Consider the following 17,301-nt stretch of genomic DNA (forward strand, 5'->3'; position numbering starts at 1 on the left):
GTTCTGTCGTGTCAGACCGAGCTGCTGCTGGAAGGCAGCGTCCACCGCAGGACTCACCGCTAGGCTATTGTCTGCCGCCAGCAGACCACAGTATGTCCTGTAACAGAATATGAACAGAAATCCGGGTGAACGTGAATCCATCAGTGGTTTTCCTGTCAGGGAAGTTTCCAGCAGCTGTGAGAGCAAAGATGAAGCTAATAAAGATGAAATGAAAGACCGGGAACACTTAACTGGACGTTCACGGTCTGTTAATGGGCGCTGAGGGAGGCAAACATCTCATAATCATTTTCTGAAGTTAGTCTTCGCTTTGAGCCAACATGAAAGACAAACATTGAATCTGCAGAAACTGAAGATGGACATGAATCATTGGGTTGCACCATTCTGACTCCAAATGAAAGAATCCAGCATCGTTCGTCTCTCTGTTGCCACGTCTGCTGCAATTCGTCCACCTTCAGGGCTGGAAACACACCTGGACCTGAGCCAGGCTCCCGGCGATGGGAGCAATGTGACATCAGACTTTATGCTGAAAGTTGCTAGTTTATTGTTTCCTTGCTGGAGGCGATGAGTCATACTTTATGGATGCAAACAACTTTTTCCATTTTACAACTTCGGCGTTCCGGCCTCCTCCTCTGGCACCGGTTCAATCCCCCAAGCGGCCCTCGCTGTAATCCATACTTCCTCGGCATGAATTTCATTTAGTGCTCTGTGAGCTGCGTGAGCCCGGGTCCATAAGCCTGCATGCTTTGTGTAAGAATTGATGCAAATGTCTGTCAGCGTACATATATGTCTCCAGAACAAAAACTAAATGTGGGAAAGCCCAGGAGGCTGAATCCCAGCACCGGCTCCTACTTTGTCTGGAGACTGCCAAGCAAAAGTTAATTTCATGCCCTGTTATGAGAGCGTCTGGTTGGCTCCATGGGGTTTGACATTATTTGATAATAAACAGGTGGATCAGTTGCTCATCCATGTGCCTCCATGCGCCGGCTGTTTGGACTGGCAGGAGTCACTCTGCAGGTAGAGACCTCTCTGCACCCAGAGGAGTTTTCTCCATGTTTATCAGCTTGAATGCATGCATTAAAAGGACCTTCTGGTATGCAGAAGTCTTGTGTAAAAAGTAAAAAGTGTGGAGCTGAAGTCACTCTTGAGCATTTCCAGTTCGTTGTGTTTTTCTGACCTGGGCCGATTCAGGTTTCTTTGGATGTAATAAAGGTGCTGAGGCCAAGATGATAGCCAATGTAAACCCCTCCTGTCTGATCTGGAGCTTTTTTCTGGAGTCTAAACATCTCCAGTTTGAATGCCCAGAAATGTTGCAAGAATATTGGATCACTGAAGGGGGGCAGGAAACCCTCTGCTCTCCAACAACAACCCCTGGTGGGGCGAAGCCGTTCGATAACCACCAACGGACCTGCTGCAGCCAGCCTAGCCTCGGTTAGTGACCTGCCTCAGCCTGACCAGCCTCTAGCCTCGGTCAGTGACCGGCCTCTAACTTCGTTAGTGACCTGCCTCTAACTTCGGTCAGTGACCTGCCTCTAACTTCGTCAGTGACCTGCCTCTAACTTCGTTAGTGACCTGCCTCTAACTTCGGTCAGTGACCTGCCTCTAACTTCGTTAGTGACCTGCCTCTAACTTCGTCAGTGACCGGCCTCTAGCTTCGGTTAGTGACCTGCCTCTAACTTCGTCAGTGACCTGCCTCTAACTTCGGTTAGTGACCTGCCTCTAACTTCGGTCAGTGACCTGCCTCTAACTTCGGTCAGTGACCTGCCTCTAACTTCGGTCAGTGACCTGCCTCTAACTTCGGTCAGTGACCTGCCTCTAACGTCGGTCAGTGACCTGCCTCTAACTTCGGTCAGTGACCTGCCTCTAACTTCGGTCAGTGACCTGCCTCTAACTTCGGTCAGTGACCTGCCTCTAACTTCGGTCAGTGACCTGCCTCTAACTTCGGTCAGTGACCTGCCTCTAACTTCGGTCAGTGACCTGCCTCTAACTTCGTTAGTGACCTGCCTCTAACTTCGGTCAGTGACCTGCCTCTAACTTCGGTCAGTGACCTGCCTCTAACTTCGTTAGTGACCTGCCTCTAACTTCGGTTAGTGACCTGCCTCTAACTTCGTCAGTGACCTGCCTCTAACTTCGGTCAGTGACCTGCCTCTAACTTCGTTAGTGACCTGCCTCTAACTTCGGTCAGTGACCTGCCTCTAACTTCGGTCAGTGACCTGCCTCTAACTTCGTTAGTGACCTGCCTCTAACTTCGGTTAGTGACCTGCCTCTAACTTCGTCAGTGACCTGCCTCTAACTTCGGTCAGTGACCTGCCTCTAACTTCGTCAGTGACCTGCCTCTAACTTCGTCAGTGACCTGCCTCTAACTTCGGTCAGTGACCTGCCTCTAACTTCGTCAGTGACCTGCCTCTAACTTCGGTTAGTGACCTGCCTCTAACTTCGTTAGTGACCTGCCTCTAACTTCGGTCAGTGACCTGCCTCTAACTTCGTCAGTGACCTGCCTCTAACTTCGTCAGTGACCTGCCTCTAACTTCGGTTAGTGACCTGCCTCTAACTTCATTAGTGACCTGCCTCTAACTTCGGTTAGTGACCTGCCTCTAACTTCGGTCAGTGACCTGCCTCTAACTTCGTTAGTGACCTGCCTCTAACTTCGTTAGTGACCTGCCTCTAACTTCGGTCAGTGACCTGCCTCTAACTTCGGTCAGTGACCTGCCTCTAACTTCGTTAGTGACCTGCCTCTAACTTCGGTCAGTGACCTGCCTCTAACTTCGGTCAGTGACCTGCCTCTAACTTCGTTAGTGACCTGCCTCTAACTTCGGTCAGTGACCTGCCTCTAACTTCGTTAGTGACCTGCCTCTAACTTCGTTAGTGACCTGCCTCTAACTTCGTAAGTGACCTGCCTCTAACTTCGTTAGTGACCTGCCTCTAACTTCGGTCAGTGACCTGCCTCTAACTTCGGTCAGTGACCTGCCTCTAACTTCGGTCAGTGACCTGCCTCTAACTTCGGTCAGTGACCTGCCTCTAACTTCGGTCAGTGACCTGCCTCTAACTTCGGTCAGTGACCTGCCTCTAACTTCGGTCAGTGACCTGCCTCTAACTTCGTTAGTGACCTGCCTCTAACTTCGTTAGTGACCTGCCTCTAACTTCGTCAGTGACCTGCCTCTAACTTCGGTCAGTGACCTGCCTCTAACTTCGGTCAGTGACCTGCCTCTAACTTCGTCAGTGACCTGCCTCTAACTTCGGTCAGTGACCTGCCTCTAACTTCGGTCAGTGACCTGCCTCTAACTTCGGTGAGTGACCTGCCTCTAACTTCGTTAGTGACCTGCCTCTAACTTCGGTCAGTGACCTGCCTCTAACTTCGGTCAGTGACCTGCCTCTAACTTCGTTAGTGACCTGCCTCTAACTTCGTTAGTGACCTGCCTCTAACTTCGTCAGTGACCTGCCTCTAACTTCGGTCAGTGACCTGCCTCTAACTTCGGTCAGTGACCTGCCTCTAACTTCGGTCAGTGACCTGCCTCTAACTTCGGTCAGTGACCTGCCTCTAACTTCGGTCAGTGACCTGCCTCTAACTTCGGTCAGTGACCTGCCTCTAACTTCGTTAGTGACCTGCCTCTAACTTCGGTTAGTGACCTGCCTCTAACTTCGGTTAGTGACCTGCCTCTAACTTCGGTTAGTGACCTGCCTCTAACTTCGTTAGTGACCTGCCTCTAACTTCGTTAGTGACCTGCCTCTAACTTCGTCAGTGACCGGCCTCTAACTTCGGTTAGTGACCTGCCTCTAACGTCGGTCAGTGACCTGCCTCTAACTTCGGTCAGTGACCTGCCTCTAACTTCGGTCAGTGACCTGCCTCTAACTTCGGTTAGTGACCTGCCTCTAACTTCGGTTAGTGACCTGCCTCTAACTTCGGTCAGTGACCTGCCTCTAACTTCGTTAGTGACCTGCCTCTAACTTCGTTAGTGACCTGCCTCTAACTTCGGTTAGTGACCTGCCTCTAACTTCGGTTAGTGACCTGCCTCTAACTTCGGTGAGTGACCTGCCTCTAACTTCGTTAGTGACCTGCCTCTAGCCTCGGTCAGTGACCGGCCTCTAACTTCGGTTAGTGATGTTGCAGAACCAAGCTGCACTTTATATAATCTAAAGATGATAAAAAGGAGAGAGGACAAAACAAGTTGCTACTACACATCTTAAATCAGATTTCCTTAATTCAGGACATCTTCCACTCAGACATATTAATATAAATGGAGAGTAAAGCACTCCCTATCCCTCCTCTGTTGGTTTAGATTAGACACAAATGGCAGACAGCTAATATAAACTGATTACAGTACTTTTCGATGGATTGCTGTCAGTATAACTCCTCTGTTGACACAAAGATAACACGCTGGATATGGATGTTTCATAATAGAAATCCTCAAGATTAACCGAGAAAGATAAGTTCTGGTGGTCCCTCATTCTACATGAATCATGGTCTGAGAGTTTCCTCTTACAAAGTGCTTCTACGATCATATTTTATCCGTAATATCACGCTAACTGTGAGCTTCTGGGCAGCAGGTTTAGCCGGGGATTCTCTGAGAACACACTCTCAGGGAGAGCTGCTGAACGAGGGGGATTCATTTCAGCAGCAAGACACCTTCAGCTTCCAGGGCTGATGATTCTGCTTACTCCGTCACATAGTTCATGCACTGAAGTAAGAAGGCATCCTGCTGACTCGACTGACTTTTGCTGCTGTGCAAGCAAAAAGATCACAGTTATACTGAGGCCCAAGGCCTTGACCCTGCAGGTTGGGTGGGGGACCTTTTTTGCTTTGGAGGTCAAGGAGTCGTGGTCATAGAGCCAAATATCCCCCAACACCCCAGCTGAGGTCCTCAATGACCACTACTCTGATTTCTAAACTAAAAGAGACATCTTACTCAGTAGAGCTAAGGGTGGGAATTGGGATTGGGCCTAAAATTTTCTGGTAATCTACCAAGTTCTGCTTTAAGGTTCCCTCTCTGCTGTGCTTCAGCTGTGAATCCAAAGTGCTGCCATGCAGAGGAAGCTAGTTAGCTGCAGAAGTGTCAGTGATTAACACCAGGTAAGGTGGTATTACTCCTAAAATAACTGTGATACACAACAGAATCTATCAGCTTTATGGTGGCTCAGAGCATTCAACAGATAATAACTAATAATAACTGATAATACTACTAATAACTATATAATAATGATAATTCAAAATAACAGAAAAACTTCAAATCTGTTGTGTAAATAAAACTGACGCGCAGTAATGTGACGTTTAAGTTTACAGCAGAAAGAAACATCCTGCAGCTTGATACAAACAGATCAATAACACAGTTAATAACAGCAATTTTGATATAATCCACCCTTTTAAATCAGGATGTCCTGAAAAACAGCAGCCCGGTCATGAAAGGCCCAGTCGACTCTGATTGGTCACCTCCGGTGGCCTGATTAGGCCCCGCCCACAATTATGCAAATTGAAACGTGTTTAATTTAATAATGAATCATTATACAACAACATGAACAAAAATCCTTGTATTCATGTTGATGGACGTGATCTGTTTCTGAGTTTCTGAGGTTTATTTCCGCTTTATTTCATCTCTACGGCAAATGCTCTTATTTAGGTGGAAAAAGTGTTATATATTCTGTTTTATAATATATATTAATATATATTCGGTTTATTCTGACGGTTTGGGAGCAAACATTTAATGTAATCAGAGATGCATCTCTGCCTCCGGCTGAGGTTTTTGTAACAGTCTGCTGCATCAGCATTGGACCGAATTGGACTGAATTCTTCCTCTATTGTTTAACAGATTAACTATTTCCAAGAAGAACGGGACATTTCCACTGCAGCCACGCCCAGTGGATGAATTTAATGACACTGAATGTTTACAACAGCACCAAAACACACAGGCAACTGGCTCAGGTCACCCCTGCAGAAAGGATTTATTTAGGGTCCGGGGCGCTGGAGGAAAGACACTCTGGCATCGTCTTGTGGTTTTAAATTGCTGTTTTCTGAAGCAATCCCTAATAAGCCTCAGATGTCTGGCTGTGACACACAAACACAAAGCACACTGCACAAATTAAGACCAAAGGGGGGGGTTCGGCCAGCAGAGACAGAGCAGTGGCAACAGGGAGGTTGAAAGAGCTGAAAATGGTTGGACAGTGAGAATGAAAATGGGTGAAAGAGGCACCAGAAATGAACAGATTTACACGCCGTCTGCTTCCTGAAATACTTTGATTCGATCTGAGCTCTTTGTTGCTGATCAGCTCTACATTTCTGGAGTGGTTTGAACTCCTTTAACTGAAGAGGCATCACTCACCGGGACTCAGACGGATGTTTACTGCAGAATATTCCGTCAGGATTTTTCAATTTAAGCTATTTTTTCTTATTCATTAGGGCAGCAGCTGTAAATGAGACCAGCTGCGGTTCAGCTGATTTGCATATCAAGGGAAACTAAATGAGACCTGCTGCTGAGCTGTTTCAACATGTGCTGCACATGTGAAGAGTGTTTTCATTCTGCAAGTGCAGACAATCCTGTGAGAGGAAACCTGATAGAAAATGGGATAAAGTCGACTTTAGGTTTGGGTAATTATTCCCTTCATCTAATAATCAGCCTCTTCTGCTGCCTCACGAGAGTTTCAGAGAGGCTAAATGTTTCCCATCTTAGTCTTTAACCGTAAAACAGAACATCCCTTGGGTTCAGGGCACAGTTCTCCGGGTCCTGGACATTAAATGAGAAGATATTAAAGAAGAAAACACGGCACAATATGGTGGTTTTTCCAAGAACACTAAGATCAATTTGCTCTAAGTCTAAGAGAGTTTTTTCAAGGTTCTGAAGCAGGATTTCCACCGTCTCACCGTCTAACTTCCTCTTTGTTTGATGTACACGACGGCGTGTAGAACTTTGGTTTCATGAAAGTTGGTTAAACGGCAGGAAAAGGAGCGTTAGTCACCTTTAAAGAGGGTTTATGGGCGATACCTTCCATATAAACTGAAATAATGCCTCAGAATCAGCACACCGGTTCGGTTCTGGCATATCAAGCTAGTTGGTTAGGGTCAGTAAAACAGTCTCTAAAACACTGCAAAGATAAATCCAGGTTCAGGTTTAACTAGAAGAGCTGGAGAGCAGCTGCTTCTTTTTGGGCCGGGCCTCATCAGATGTTGTCTCAGCTCCTAAAACATCCCAGGCATGGAGTGACTGACGGCTCACGGTGCGGAAGGACGATTCTGCCTGGAAATGAACGCTTCGTGCAGATCCAGCGCTCGGACCAGAGCATTAAAGACAGCAGAGCTGATCTGAAGTCAGCTGACAGTGGAAACCCGGAGAGAACGGAGGCGTAATGTTCTCTGTGGCTGTGGACGCACTTCTGCTGAGTCCAGGTGCCGATTGGAGGCTTCAGCTTTGAAACAGAACGCGGGTCGAGCATGAAAAACACGACGGCTGCAAAGTGATACTGGGGTTAAACCTGCCACCGTTAGTGTCCTATTATGTAAATATGGATTATTCTGGGATATCTGCAGTTTGTCTAAAGTTTCATAACACGTCCATCACTGGAAAGGATTCATTTGTGCTGCCTGGATCCTTCCCTGGTTCACGCTAAGCTAGCAGGACTCATTTGTGCTGCCTGGATCCTTCCCTGGTTCACGCTAAGCTAGCAGGACTCATTTGTGCTGCCTGGATCCTTCCCTGGTTCACGCTAAGCTAGCAGGACTCATTTGTGCTGTCCTGGATCCTTCCCTGGTTCATGCTAAGCTAGCAGGACTCATTTGTGCTGCCTGGATCCTTCCCTGGTTCACGCTAAGCTAGCAGGACTCATTTGTGCTGCATGGATCCTTCCCTGGTTCACGCTAAGCTAGCAGGACTCATTTGTGCTGCCTGGATCCTTCCCTGGTTCACGCTAAGCTAGCAGGACTCATTTGTGCTGTCCTGGATCTTTCCATGGTTCATGCTAAGCTAGCAGGACTCATTTGTGCTGCCTGGATCCTTCCATGGTTCACGCTAAGCTAGCAGGACTCATTTGTGCTGTCCTGGATTCTTCCATGGTTCACGCTAAGCTAGCAGGACTCATTTGTGCTGCCTGGATCCTTCCATGGTTCACGCTAAGCTAGCAGGACTCATTTGTGCTGTCCTGGATTCTTCCATGGTTCACGCTAAGCTAGCAGGACTCATTTCTGCTGCCTGGATCCTTCCCTGGTTCATGCTAAGCTAGCAGGACTCATTTGTGCTGCCTGGATCCTTCCCTGGTTCATGCTAAGCTAGCAGGACTCATTTGTGCTGTCCTGGATTCTTCCCTGGTTCATGCTAAGCTAGCAGGACTCATTTGTGCTGCATGGATCCTTCCCTGGTTCACGCTAAGCTAGCAGGACTCATTTGTGCTGCCTGGATCCTTCCCTGGTTCACGCTAAGCTAGCAGGACTCATTTGTGCTGCCTGGATCCTTCCCTGGTTCACGCTAAGCTAGCAGGACTCATTTGTGCTGTCCTGGATCCTTCCCTGGTTCATGCTAAGCTAGCAGGACTCATTTGTGCTGCCTGGATCCTTCCCTGGTTCACGCTAAGCTAGCAGGACTCATTTGTGCTGCATGGATCCTTCCCTGGTTCACGCTAAGCTAGCAGGACTCATTTGTGCTGCCTGGATCCTTCCCTGGTTCACGCTAAGCTAGCAGGACTCATTTGTGCTGTCCTGGATCTTTCCATGGTTCATGCTAAGCTAGCAGGACTCATTTGTGCTGCCTGGATCCTTCCATGGTTCACGCTAAGCTAGCAGGACTCATTTGTGCTGTCCTGGATTCTTCCATGGTTCACGCTAAGCTAGCAGGACTCATTTGTGCTGCCTGGATCCTTCCATGGTTCACGCTAAGCTAGCAGGACTCATTTGTGCTGTCCTGGATTCTTCCATGGTTCACGCTAAGCTAGCAGGACTCATTTCTGCTGCCTGGATCCTTCCCTGGTTCATGCTAAGCTAGCAGGACTCATTTGTGCTGCCTGGATCCTTCCCTGGTTCATGCTAAGCTAGCAGGACTCATTTGTGCTGTCCTGGATTCTTCCCTGGTTCATGCTAAGCTAGCAGGACTCATTTGTGCTGCATGGATCCTTCCCTGGTTCACGCTAAGCTAGCAGGACTCATTTGTGCTGCCTGGATCCTTCCCTGGTTCACGCTAAGCTAGCAGGACTCATTTGTGCTGTCCTGGATCTTTCCATGGTTCATGCTAAGCTAGCAGGACTCATTTGTGCTGCCTGGATCCTTCCATGGTTCACGCTAAGCTAGCAGGACTCATTTGTGCTGTCCTGGATTCTTCCATGGTTCACGCTAAGCTAGCAGGACTCATTTGTGCTGCCTGGATCCTTCCATGGTTCACGCTAAGCTAGCAGGACTCATTTGTGCTGTCCTGGATCCTTCCCTGGTTCATGCTAAGCTAGCAGGACTCATTTGTGCTGCCTGGATCCTTCCCTGGTTCACGCTAAGCTAGCAGGACTCATTTGTGCTGCCTGGATCCTTCCCTGGTTCACGCTAAGCTAGCAGGACTCATTTGTGCTGTCCTGGATCCTTCCCTGGTTCACGCTAAGCTAGCAGGACTCATTTGTGCTGTCCTGGATCCTTCCCTGGTTCACGTTAAGCTAGCAGGACTCATTTGTGCTGTCCTGGATCCTTCCCTGGTTCACGCTAAGCTATCAGGACTCCTTTGTGCTGCCTGGATCCTTCCCTGGTTCATGCTAAGCTAGCAGGACTCATTTGTGCTGCCTGGATCCTTCCCTGGTTCATGCTAAGCTAGCAGGACTGTCCTGGAGCAGTAAGGTGTGAATGCAGCCGGTGAAACAATTTAATATCAAACTGCTTAAGACAAAAGAGCTAAAATCCTCAGTAAAGTCCAAAGAAAACATTTGCTCTTCCAAGTTTTGATCTGAGGATCTTCCACAAAAGTCTCCCTGTAGTCCTGGTTTTTGCATGTTGGGTTCAGTGAGGTGCAGGCAGGACTCTGCAGGTGAAAGCTCCAGCAGCAGGGTCAGATACGCTCTGAGTTCCCTCCTCTGAAGGCACGAGATCCCCGTGGTGTCGCTCTACACTCCACAGTCAGTCGGCCTGCTTCAGGACCCAAATAATCAGCTGCTTTTTACCGTAAACACTCAAAGCTGCAAAGGTCAGTCTGTCATGGAAGGTCTGGAGTTGTGCAGAGTCACATGAATAAAAACAGTGATGAGTTTGACTAAATGATGAAGCCGTCAGACACACCGAGGCTGCGGGGTGTGGCGCTAAAGTTCACCCAACGAGTCCTGAAAATGATTTCTGGGTCACTTTTCATATGCTGATTTAAAAGCTTCGTGTTTTAAAGCCTCATTAAAGACAAGAAGAAAGTGCTTTTTCCAAGGATAAAAACTCACATTTTCAGAGATAAAAACTGAAACTACTGAAATAAAAACAATCATCACAGATCAGGCCTGAAGTTTGAGTTGTTTCTGATGATCCAAATGAACCCAAAGTGACTCACGGATCCGGCTGATTGTTTCGGTTATTGATTGATCAGCTTGAATCAGTTTCAGGCGTCCCATAAAGTTGGTAAAAGACTTTATCCTGAACAGTAAAACGGGTGAAAATGCTGAGATTCACCACAGAACTGGTCGCTGGTTACTTTTCTAAAGATAATAACGAGCATCAGACCACAGAGGAGGCGCATATTGAAACAATTTAGAATTAAAAGTCAGTCTGAAGCGAATTATATCAGAAGTGCACGCTGCCAGAAGGCAACGCCTCGCCCACTCTGGAGCAAACCTCTTGTGTTTCTGCCACATTTCAAAATAACGGGAGCTTCAAAGAAAGACGCCCAGGCGGCTTTACCTTGATACTGCTGGATCAACATCAGAGCTGTGGCGAGGAGCCAGAGGTAAGTCAGGTCCATGCTGCTCCTCAGCATCCAGGTGTGAAGTGGAAGAAGAAAAACACCTTTTCTCTCTAAAAGCTTCCAACCAGCTCTTCGGTTTGCGTTAGTACGTCCGCTTGGTCCCGGCAGGTGAGGTGCTGGTGCCACGCCGGTGCCGTGAAGCCCGGTTCAGGGTGCTGAGCGGTATCCTGCGGGGCTCTGAGGCTTCTGCACTCTCCAGCTGCAGGGAGGATAATGTGACGGGCTGGAGCACAGCTGCACTACGCTCTATCACAACAGATGCAGAGTGGAGGAGGAGGAGGAAGCTCCGGAGAGGCGGGCTCTGCACCTTGGCTGTTTGCATCATTAATCACTGCTTCCTCGCAGTCTCACGCCTGCTCTGCCGCGGTCGTCTCTGTTTGGGAGACCTGGAGCCCTGGGATCCCCTCACCAGGAGCTCCACACATGTGAACCAGCCTGAACACACGTGGCGCTGGGAAGCAGGCAGAAAATACTGCTGCAGTCCAAAAGAATCACCAGCCCTGCCAGTAACGAATGTCAGAAAGGATAAAGTTAGGGTCAATCATGAGCATCCAGCCCTGGAACACAATAACTGCTCAGAATGAGGCTTCTATGGTCTGCGACAGCGTCTCTGAACGATTCCCTACCAACATCTTACTGTTACAGGAAAGATTACACCAATCTATGTGAGAAATAACACGTTTATAAAGGAATCAGAGCGCTGCCTCGGTCCGGCATCTGCTTTGTGGACCTGTTGAGGTTTTCTACTGATATTTGGGTTCAATCACCAGAGATATGCTGCTCCTTCAGCTTCAGCAGCAGTGAGTGAGAAACTAAGTGAACCCCTGATCCAGCAGCTTCAGCAGCAGTGAGCTGCAGTGATGGTTTCCTGTGGGACGTTATCAGTCTCTCTCCTGGTTCTGGAGGAATCTCGGCCCTCTTCTCTCCAGTGCTGCTTCAGCTCATTGAGGTTTGCAGCTTTGGTTTCTGCACAGCTCTCTTAAGGTCCCACCACAGCATCTCAGTCAGGCTGAGGTCTGGACTCTGACTGGACCATTGCAACACCTTGATTCTTTTCTTTTTCCCACATTCTGCTGTAGATCTGCTGCTGTGTTTGGGATCTTTGTCCTGTTGATGAGCCAGTTTCAGCCCAGCTTTAGCTGTGGGACAGATGGCCTCACATCTGACTCTAGAATACTTTGGTATCCAGAGGAGTTCATGGTGGACTCAATGACTGCAAGGTGCCCAGGTCCTGTGGCTGCAGAACCAGCCCAGATCATCAGCCCTCCACCACCGTGCTTGACAGCTGGTATGAGGTGTTTGTGCTGATATGCTGTGTTTGGTTTCCTCCAAACGTGCTGCTGTGCATTAGGACCAAACATCTCCACTTTGCTCTGGTCTGTCCAAAGGACATTGTTCCAGAAGTCTTGAGCTTTGTTCAGATGCAGCTTTGCAAACCTAAGCTGTGCTGCCATGTTCTTTTTAGAGAGAAGAGGCTTTCTCCTGCAGCCCTTCCAAACAAGCCATCCTTGTTCAGTCTTTTTCTAACTGTGCTGTCATGACCTTTGCCCTTTAACATGCTAACTGAGGCCTGTAGAGTCTGAGATGTATGACCTTTAACCTTTAGCATGCTAACTGAGGCCTGTAGAGTCTGAGATGTAGCTTTGGGCTTTTTCACCTTGGGGTGACCTTTAACCTTTAACATGCTAACTGAGGCCTGTAGAGTCTGAGATGTAGCTCTGGGCTTTTTCACCTTGGGGTGACCTTTAACCTTTAACATGCTAACTGAGGCCTGTAGAGTCTGAGATGTAGCTCTGGGCTTTTTCACCTTAGGGTGACCTTTAACCTTTAACATGCTAACTGAGGCCTGTAGAGTCTGAGATGTAGCTCTGGGCTTTTTCACCTTGGGGTGACCTTTGACCTTTAACATGCTAACTGAGGCCTGTAGAGTCTGAGATGTAGCTCTGGGCTTTTTCACCTTGTGGTGACCTTTAACCTTTAACATGCTAACTGAGGCCTGGAGAGTCTGAGATGTAGCTCTGGGCTTTTTCACCTTGGGGTGACCTTTAACCTTTAGCATGCTAACTGAGGCCTGTAGAGTCTGAGATGTAGCTCTGGGCTTTTTCACCTTGGGGTGACCTTTGACCTTTAGCATGCTAACTGAGGCCTGTAGAGTCTGAGATGTAGCTCTGGGCTTTTTCACCTTGGGGTGACCTTTAACCTTTAACATGCTAACTGAGGCCTGTAGAGTCTGAGATGTAGCTCTGGGCTTTCTCACCTTGGGGTGACCTTTAACCTTTAACATGCTAACTGAGGCCTGTAGAGTCTGAGATGTAGCTCTGGGCTTTCTCACCTTGGGGTGACCTTTAACCTTTAACATGCTAACTGAGGCCTGGAGAGTCTGAGATGTAGCTCTGGGCTTTTTCACCTTGGGGTGACCTTTAACCTTTAACATGCTAACTGAGGCCTGTAGAGTCTGAGATGTAGCTCTGGGCTTTTTCACCTTGGGGTGACCTTTAACCTTTAACATGCTAACTGAGGCCTGTAGAGTCTGAGATGTAGCTCTGGGCTTCTTCACCTTGGGGTGACCTTTAACCTTTAACATGCTAACTGAGGCCTGTAGAGTCTGAGATGTAGCTCTGGGCTTTTTCACCTTGGGGTGACCTTTAACCTTTAACATGCTAACTGAGGCCTGTAGAGTCTGAGATGTAGCTCTGGGCTTCTTCACCTTGGGGTGACCTTTAACCTTTAACATGCTAACTGAGGCCTGTAGAGTCTGAGATGTAGCTCTGGGCTTCTTCACCTTGGGGTGACCTTTAACCTTTAACATGCTAACTGAGGCCTGTAGAGTCTGAGATGTAGCTCTGGGCTTTTTCACCTTGGGGTGACCTTTAACCTTTAACATGCTAACTGAGGCCTGTAGAGTCTGAGATGTAGCTCTGGGCTTTTTCACCTTGGGGTGACCTTTAACCTTTAGCATGCTAACTGAGGCCTGGAGAGTCTGAGATGTAGCTCTGGGCTTTTTCACCTTGGGGTGACCTTTAACCTTTAGCGTGCTAACTGAGGCCTGTAGAGTCTGAGATGTAGCTCTGGGCTTTTTCACCTTGGGGTGACCTTTAACCTTTAACATGCTAACTGAGGCCTGTAGAGTCTGAGATGTAGCTCTGGGCTTCTTCACCTTGGGGTGACCTTTAACCTTTAACATGCTAACTGAGGCCTGTAGAGTCCAGCAGCTGATTAAAGACCACATTAATGCAAAGGTTCATTCAATCTGATTTAGTCATTTCAGTGTTATTCTGACAGAATAACTGTTACCAAAGAAAGGTTTTACACAAATAGATTGTTGTTCGAGGTCTCGTTTCGGTTCTCCTCGTGCTCATCTATCCTAAAGCAGCTCGAAATAATCTCCCCCGTATGGATGGACTGAGGATAATGGAGCAGAAGTTCAGACTTTGGCCACATGTCACGAACACTTCAGCAGCATCCAGGTGTAAATGTGGGAATCTGAGGTCTGTGTTCAGCTGTAACTGGAGACGGAGACAGAGGATACCAAAGCAAAGCCTAAAACTCCCGTCTTCCATTCATCATTTCAACCCCAAATGTATTGTTTTCAGCTTCTACTACTTTGGCAGGGAGCAGATTCTGCATATTTGCTTTGGACTGACATGCTGAGGAGTTGCCTTCAGTCTCTTCTGAGGTCATTTGGAACAAAGTTCATCCAGAAAGTGACACGACAAAAAGGTGGCTCCGTGTTTCTGTGTCTTCTGTGACTTTGGGCCAGGTTCAGGGAAGCTGTGGTGAACCATCATGAAGAGATTAATGAGGACAATCCGACATCTGGGAGGCAGATTCTGTGATGCAGTAAAAGAACCTTTAGGTTGGGTTTCCCCAGAACTTCTGCAGCAGACATCATAAAACTCCAAAGTGAACACAGTGTCCTGAGATGCAAACGTTAGCAGTGAATCAAACGTGAAAAAGAAGAGGAAGCAGGAAGCGTTTCATGCTCTGTGGAGTTGGAAGAAAAAAGACACTTTGGGTGGAAATCCATCAGATTTTAGGCTATTTCTGGCTGGATTAAATATTCATTTATTTATTTCTGTTTTTCCATGTTCTTTGAGTAAAGATTCAAGATGTTTTCCACACAATAAAAGTCCAGTTTGCAGCATGTAAAAAGCTTTTTCTTTGCTCTTCTTAACGAGCACCACAGTTTCTGCTCTTTGGTTACCCCCCACTCATGAATCTGGGGTCCAGAAAAATGCAAAGCGACCCGAAACTGAACTGTTCTGGTGCAGGGCGGGAAATCAAAGTCATGAACCCCCCCTCCCGGGTACTTTCAAGGTATTTCAGGCCTGGAATGTGCATAACAAAGGGAAATTTAGTCGAAAACATGTCAGAAACACACAGTTTTAAGGTTCACAAACTTCTCTGGTGTTGCTTTAACTAAGATTGGGTCACAGAACCAACAGAACCAGCAGGGAAACCCAGACATCCCTCATCTCTCCAGCTCCTCCTGGACAGACCAGATACCAGATACCGCTTCAGCTGACTCCTTTCAGTGCGGAGGAGCCCCCCCCAGGTGCAAAACCTCCTCATCCTGAGCCCCGCCCCCTCTGAAGGAAACCAGGACCTCATTCTTTGGGTCAGAACCTGAAAGCTTCTCCTTCCGGCTCAGCTTCACCAAACGGACCGGAGCAGCGCCCTCATTACTGCTGACGAAGCCCCGATCCGTCTGTCCATCTCTGACCCAACTCACCTGGTTCAGAACCAGGTCCATAGATGCTGAAACTGCTCCAGCTGAGGCAGAGACTCATCCCGACCCGGAGGTTCAGAACCAGGTCCAGAGATGCTGAAACTGCTCCAGCTGAGGCAGAGACTCAGCCCGACCCGGAGGTTCAGAACCAGGTCCAGAGATGCTGAAACTGCTCCAGCTGAGGCAGAGACTCATCCCGACCCAGAGGTTCAGAACCAGGTCCAGAGATGCTGAAACTGCTCCAGCTGAGGCAGAGACTCATCCCGACCCAGAGGTTCAGAACCAGGTCCAGAGATGCTGAAACTGCTCCAGCTGAGGCAGAGACTCATCCCGACCCAGAGGTTCAGAACCAGGTCCAGAGATGCTGAAACTGCTCCAGCTGAGCCAGAGACTCAGCCCGACCCAGAGGTTCAGAACCAGGTCCAGAGATGCTGAAACTGCTCCAGCTGAGGCAGAGACTCATCCCGACCCGGAGGGTCAGAACCAGGTCCAGAGATGCTGAGACTCCTCCAGCTGAGGCAGAGACTCATCCCGACCCGGAGGTTCAGAACCAGGTCCAGAGATGCTGAAACTGCTCCAGCTGAGGCAGAGACTCAGCCCGACCCGGAGGTTCAGAACCAGGTCCAGAGATGCTGAAACTGCTCCAGCTGAGGCAGAGACTCAGCCCGACCCAGAGGTTCAGAACCAGGTCCAGAGAACCAGGTCCAGAGATGCTGAAACTGCTCCAGCTGAGGCAGAGACTCATCCCGACCCGGAGGGTCAGAACCAGGTCCAGAGATGCTGAGACTCCTCCAGCTGAGGCAGAGGCTCAGCCCGACCCGGAGCAGCTGCTGACGAAGCCCCGGTCCGTCCAACTGTCGCTTCAACTCGCCATCATTCGCTGAAAAAGATCCCGAGATCCTCCAACTCCGCCTCAGGCAAAGACTGATCCCGACCCGGAGGGAGCGGTCCACCCTTCCCCAGCAGAGGGCCGTGGCCTCAGGCCTGGGGGAGCTGACTCTCCTTCCGGATGCTTCACACTTGGCTGTGAAACTCTTCTCTGCACACTGAAGGTCACGGCTTGAATCTGGCCTCAAAACGCTCATAAAATAAGACAAAAAATAGACGTTCAGAACCACAGAATCTTTATAGAGTAAAATACTCTGTGTGAGTCTGGGAACATCAGGAGGGGCCAGAGATCAGACTCTCCTGCCTTTATGCACTCAAATGTTTTAATGATTTTCTAAAAAATGCAGATTAACCAAGAAGCTGAAGCAAACTTCCAAAATAACTCCTCAAACAAATCCTGGCTGACAGGGAAAAAGCTGGCGGCGCTGCAGAACCGGGCCTTCAGGTAAATGGAAACAGGCTGTTAGCTGGCAGCAGGGATCAGCTGAGAAAAGCATCAGTCTGAGGAGGTAAGAGAGGTCAGGGCTGCCTGAAAAAATGAACAGAAAACACAGCAAAGTCAACACATCAGGAGCCCAACGTATAAATCCTGCAGTGAGACCGTTCCAGGCTCTCAGCTGCGCAAACAGAAGAGTCACAGCGAAGCTTTCAGGGCTTTCAGGGGAACTTCTGGGCCGGTCCTGCTCGGCAGAACACGGGCCTGAGCTCTGCAGCAGAGCCGTGCCTCAGTGTCACCTCTTCGGCTGGTTTTTAATGGCGGACACGTGTTCACGCGCTGCTTGGAGGGTTTTGTGCAGG

General features: G+C 48.6%; 1 protein-coding gene across 1 annotated transcript in view; it reads right to left on the bottom strand.

Annotated features, from left to right (window-relative positions):
- The window catches only part of LOC140267136 (endothelin-1), a 30,762-nt gene extending 19,874 nt beyond the window's left edge, over positions 1-10,888 (bottom strand). The window contains exon 1 of the mRNA XM_072362327.1: positions 10,823-10,888. Coding sequence (XP_072218428.1) covers positions 10,823-10,883 — 61 coding nt within the window. The 5' untranslated portion in view covers positions 10,884-10,888. The remainder of the gene's footprint in view (positions 1-10,822) is intronic.
- Positions 10,889-17,301: the final 6,413 nt, after the last annotated feature.

The sequence above is a fragment of the Leuresthes tenuis genome, unplaced genomic scaffold (genome assembly GCF_036924035.1).
Source record: "Leuresthes tenuis unplaced genomic scaffold, fLeuTen1.0.hap1 SCAF_13, whole genome shotgun sequence".
Lineage (NCBI taxonomy): Eukaryota > Metazoa > Chordata > Actinopteri > Atheriniformes > Atherinopsidae > Leuresthes > Leuresthes tenuis.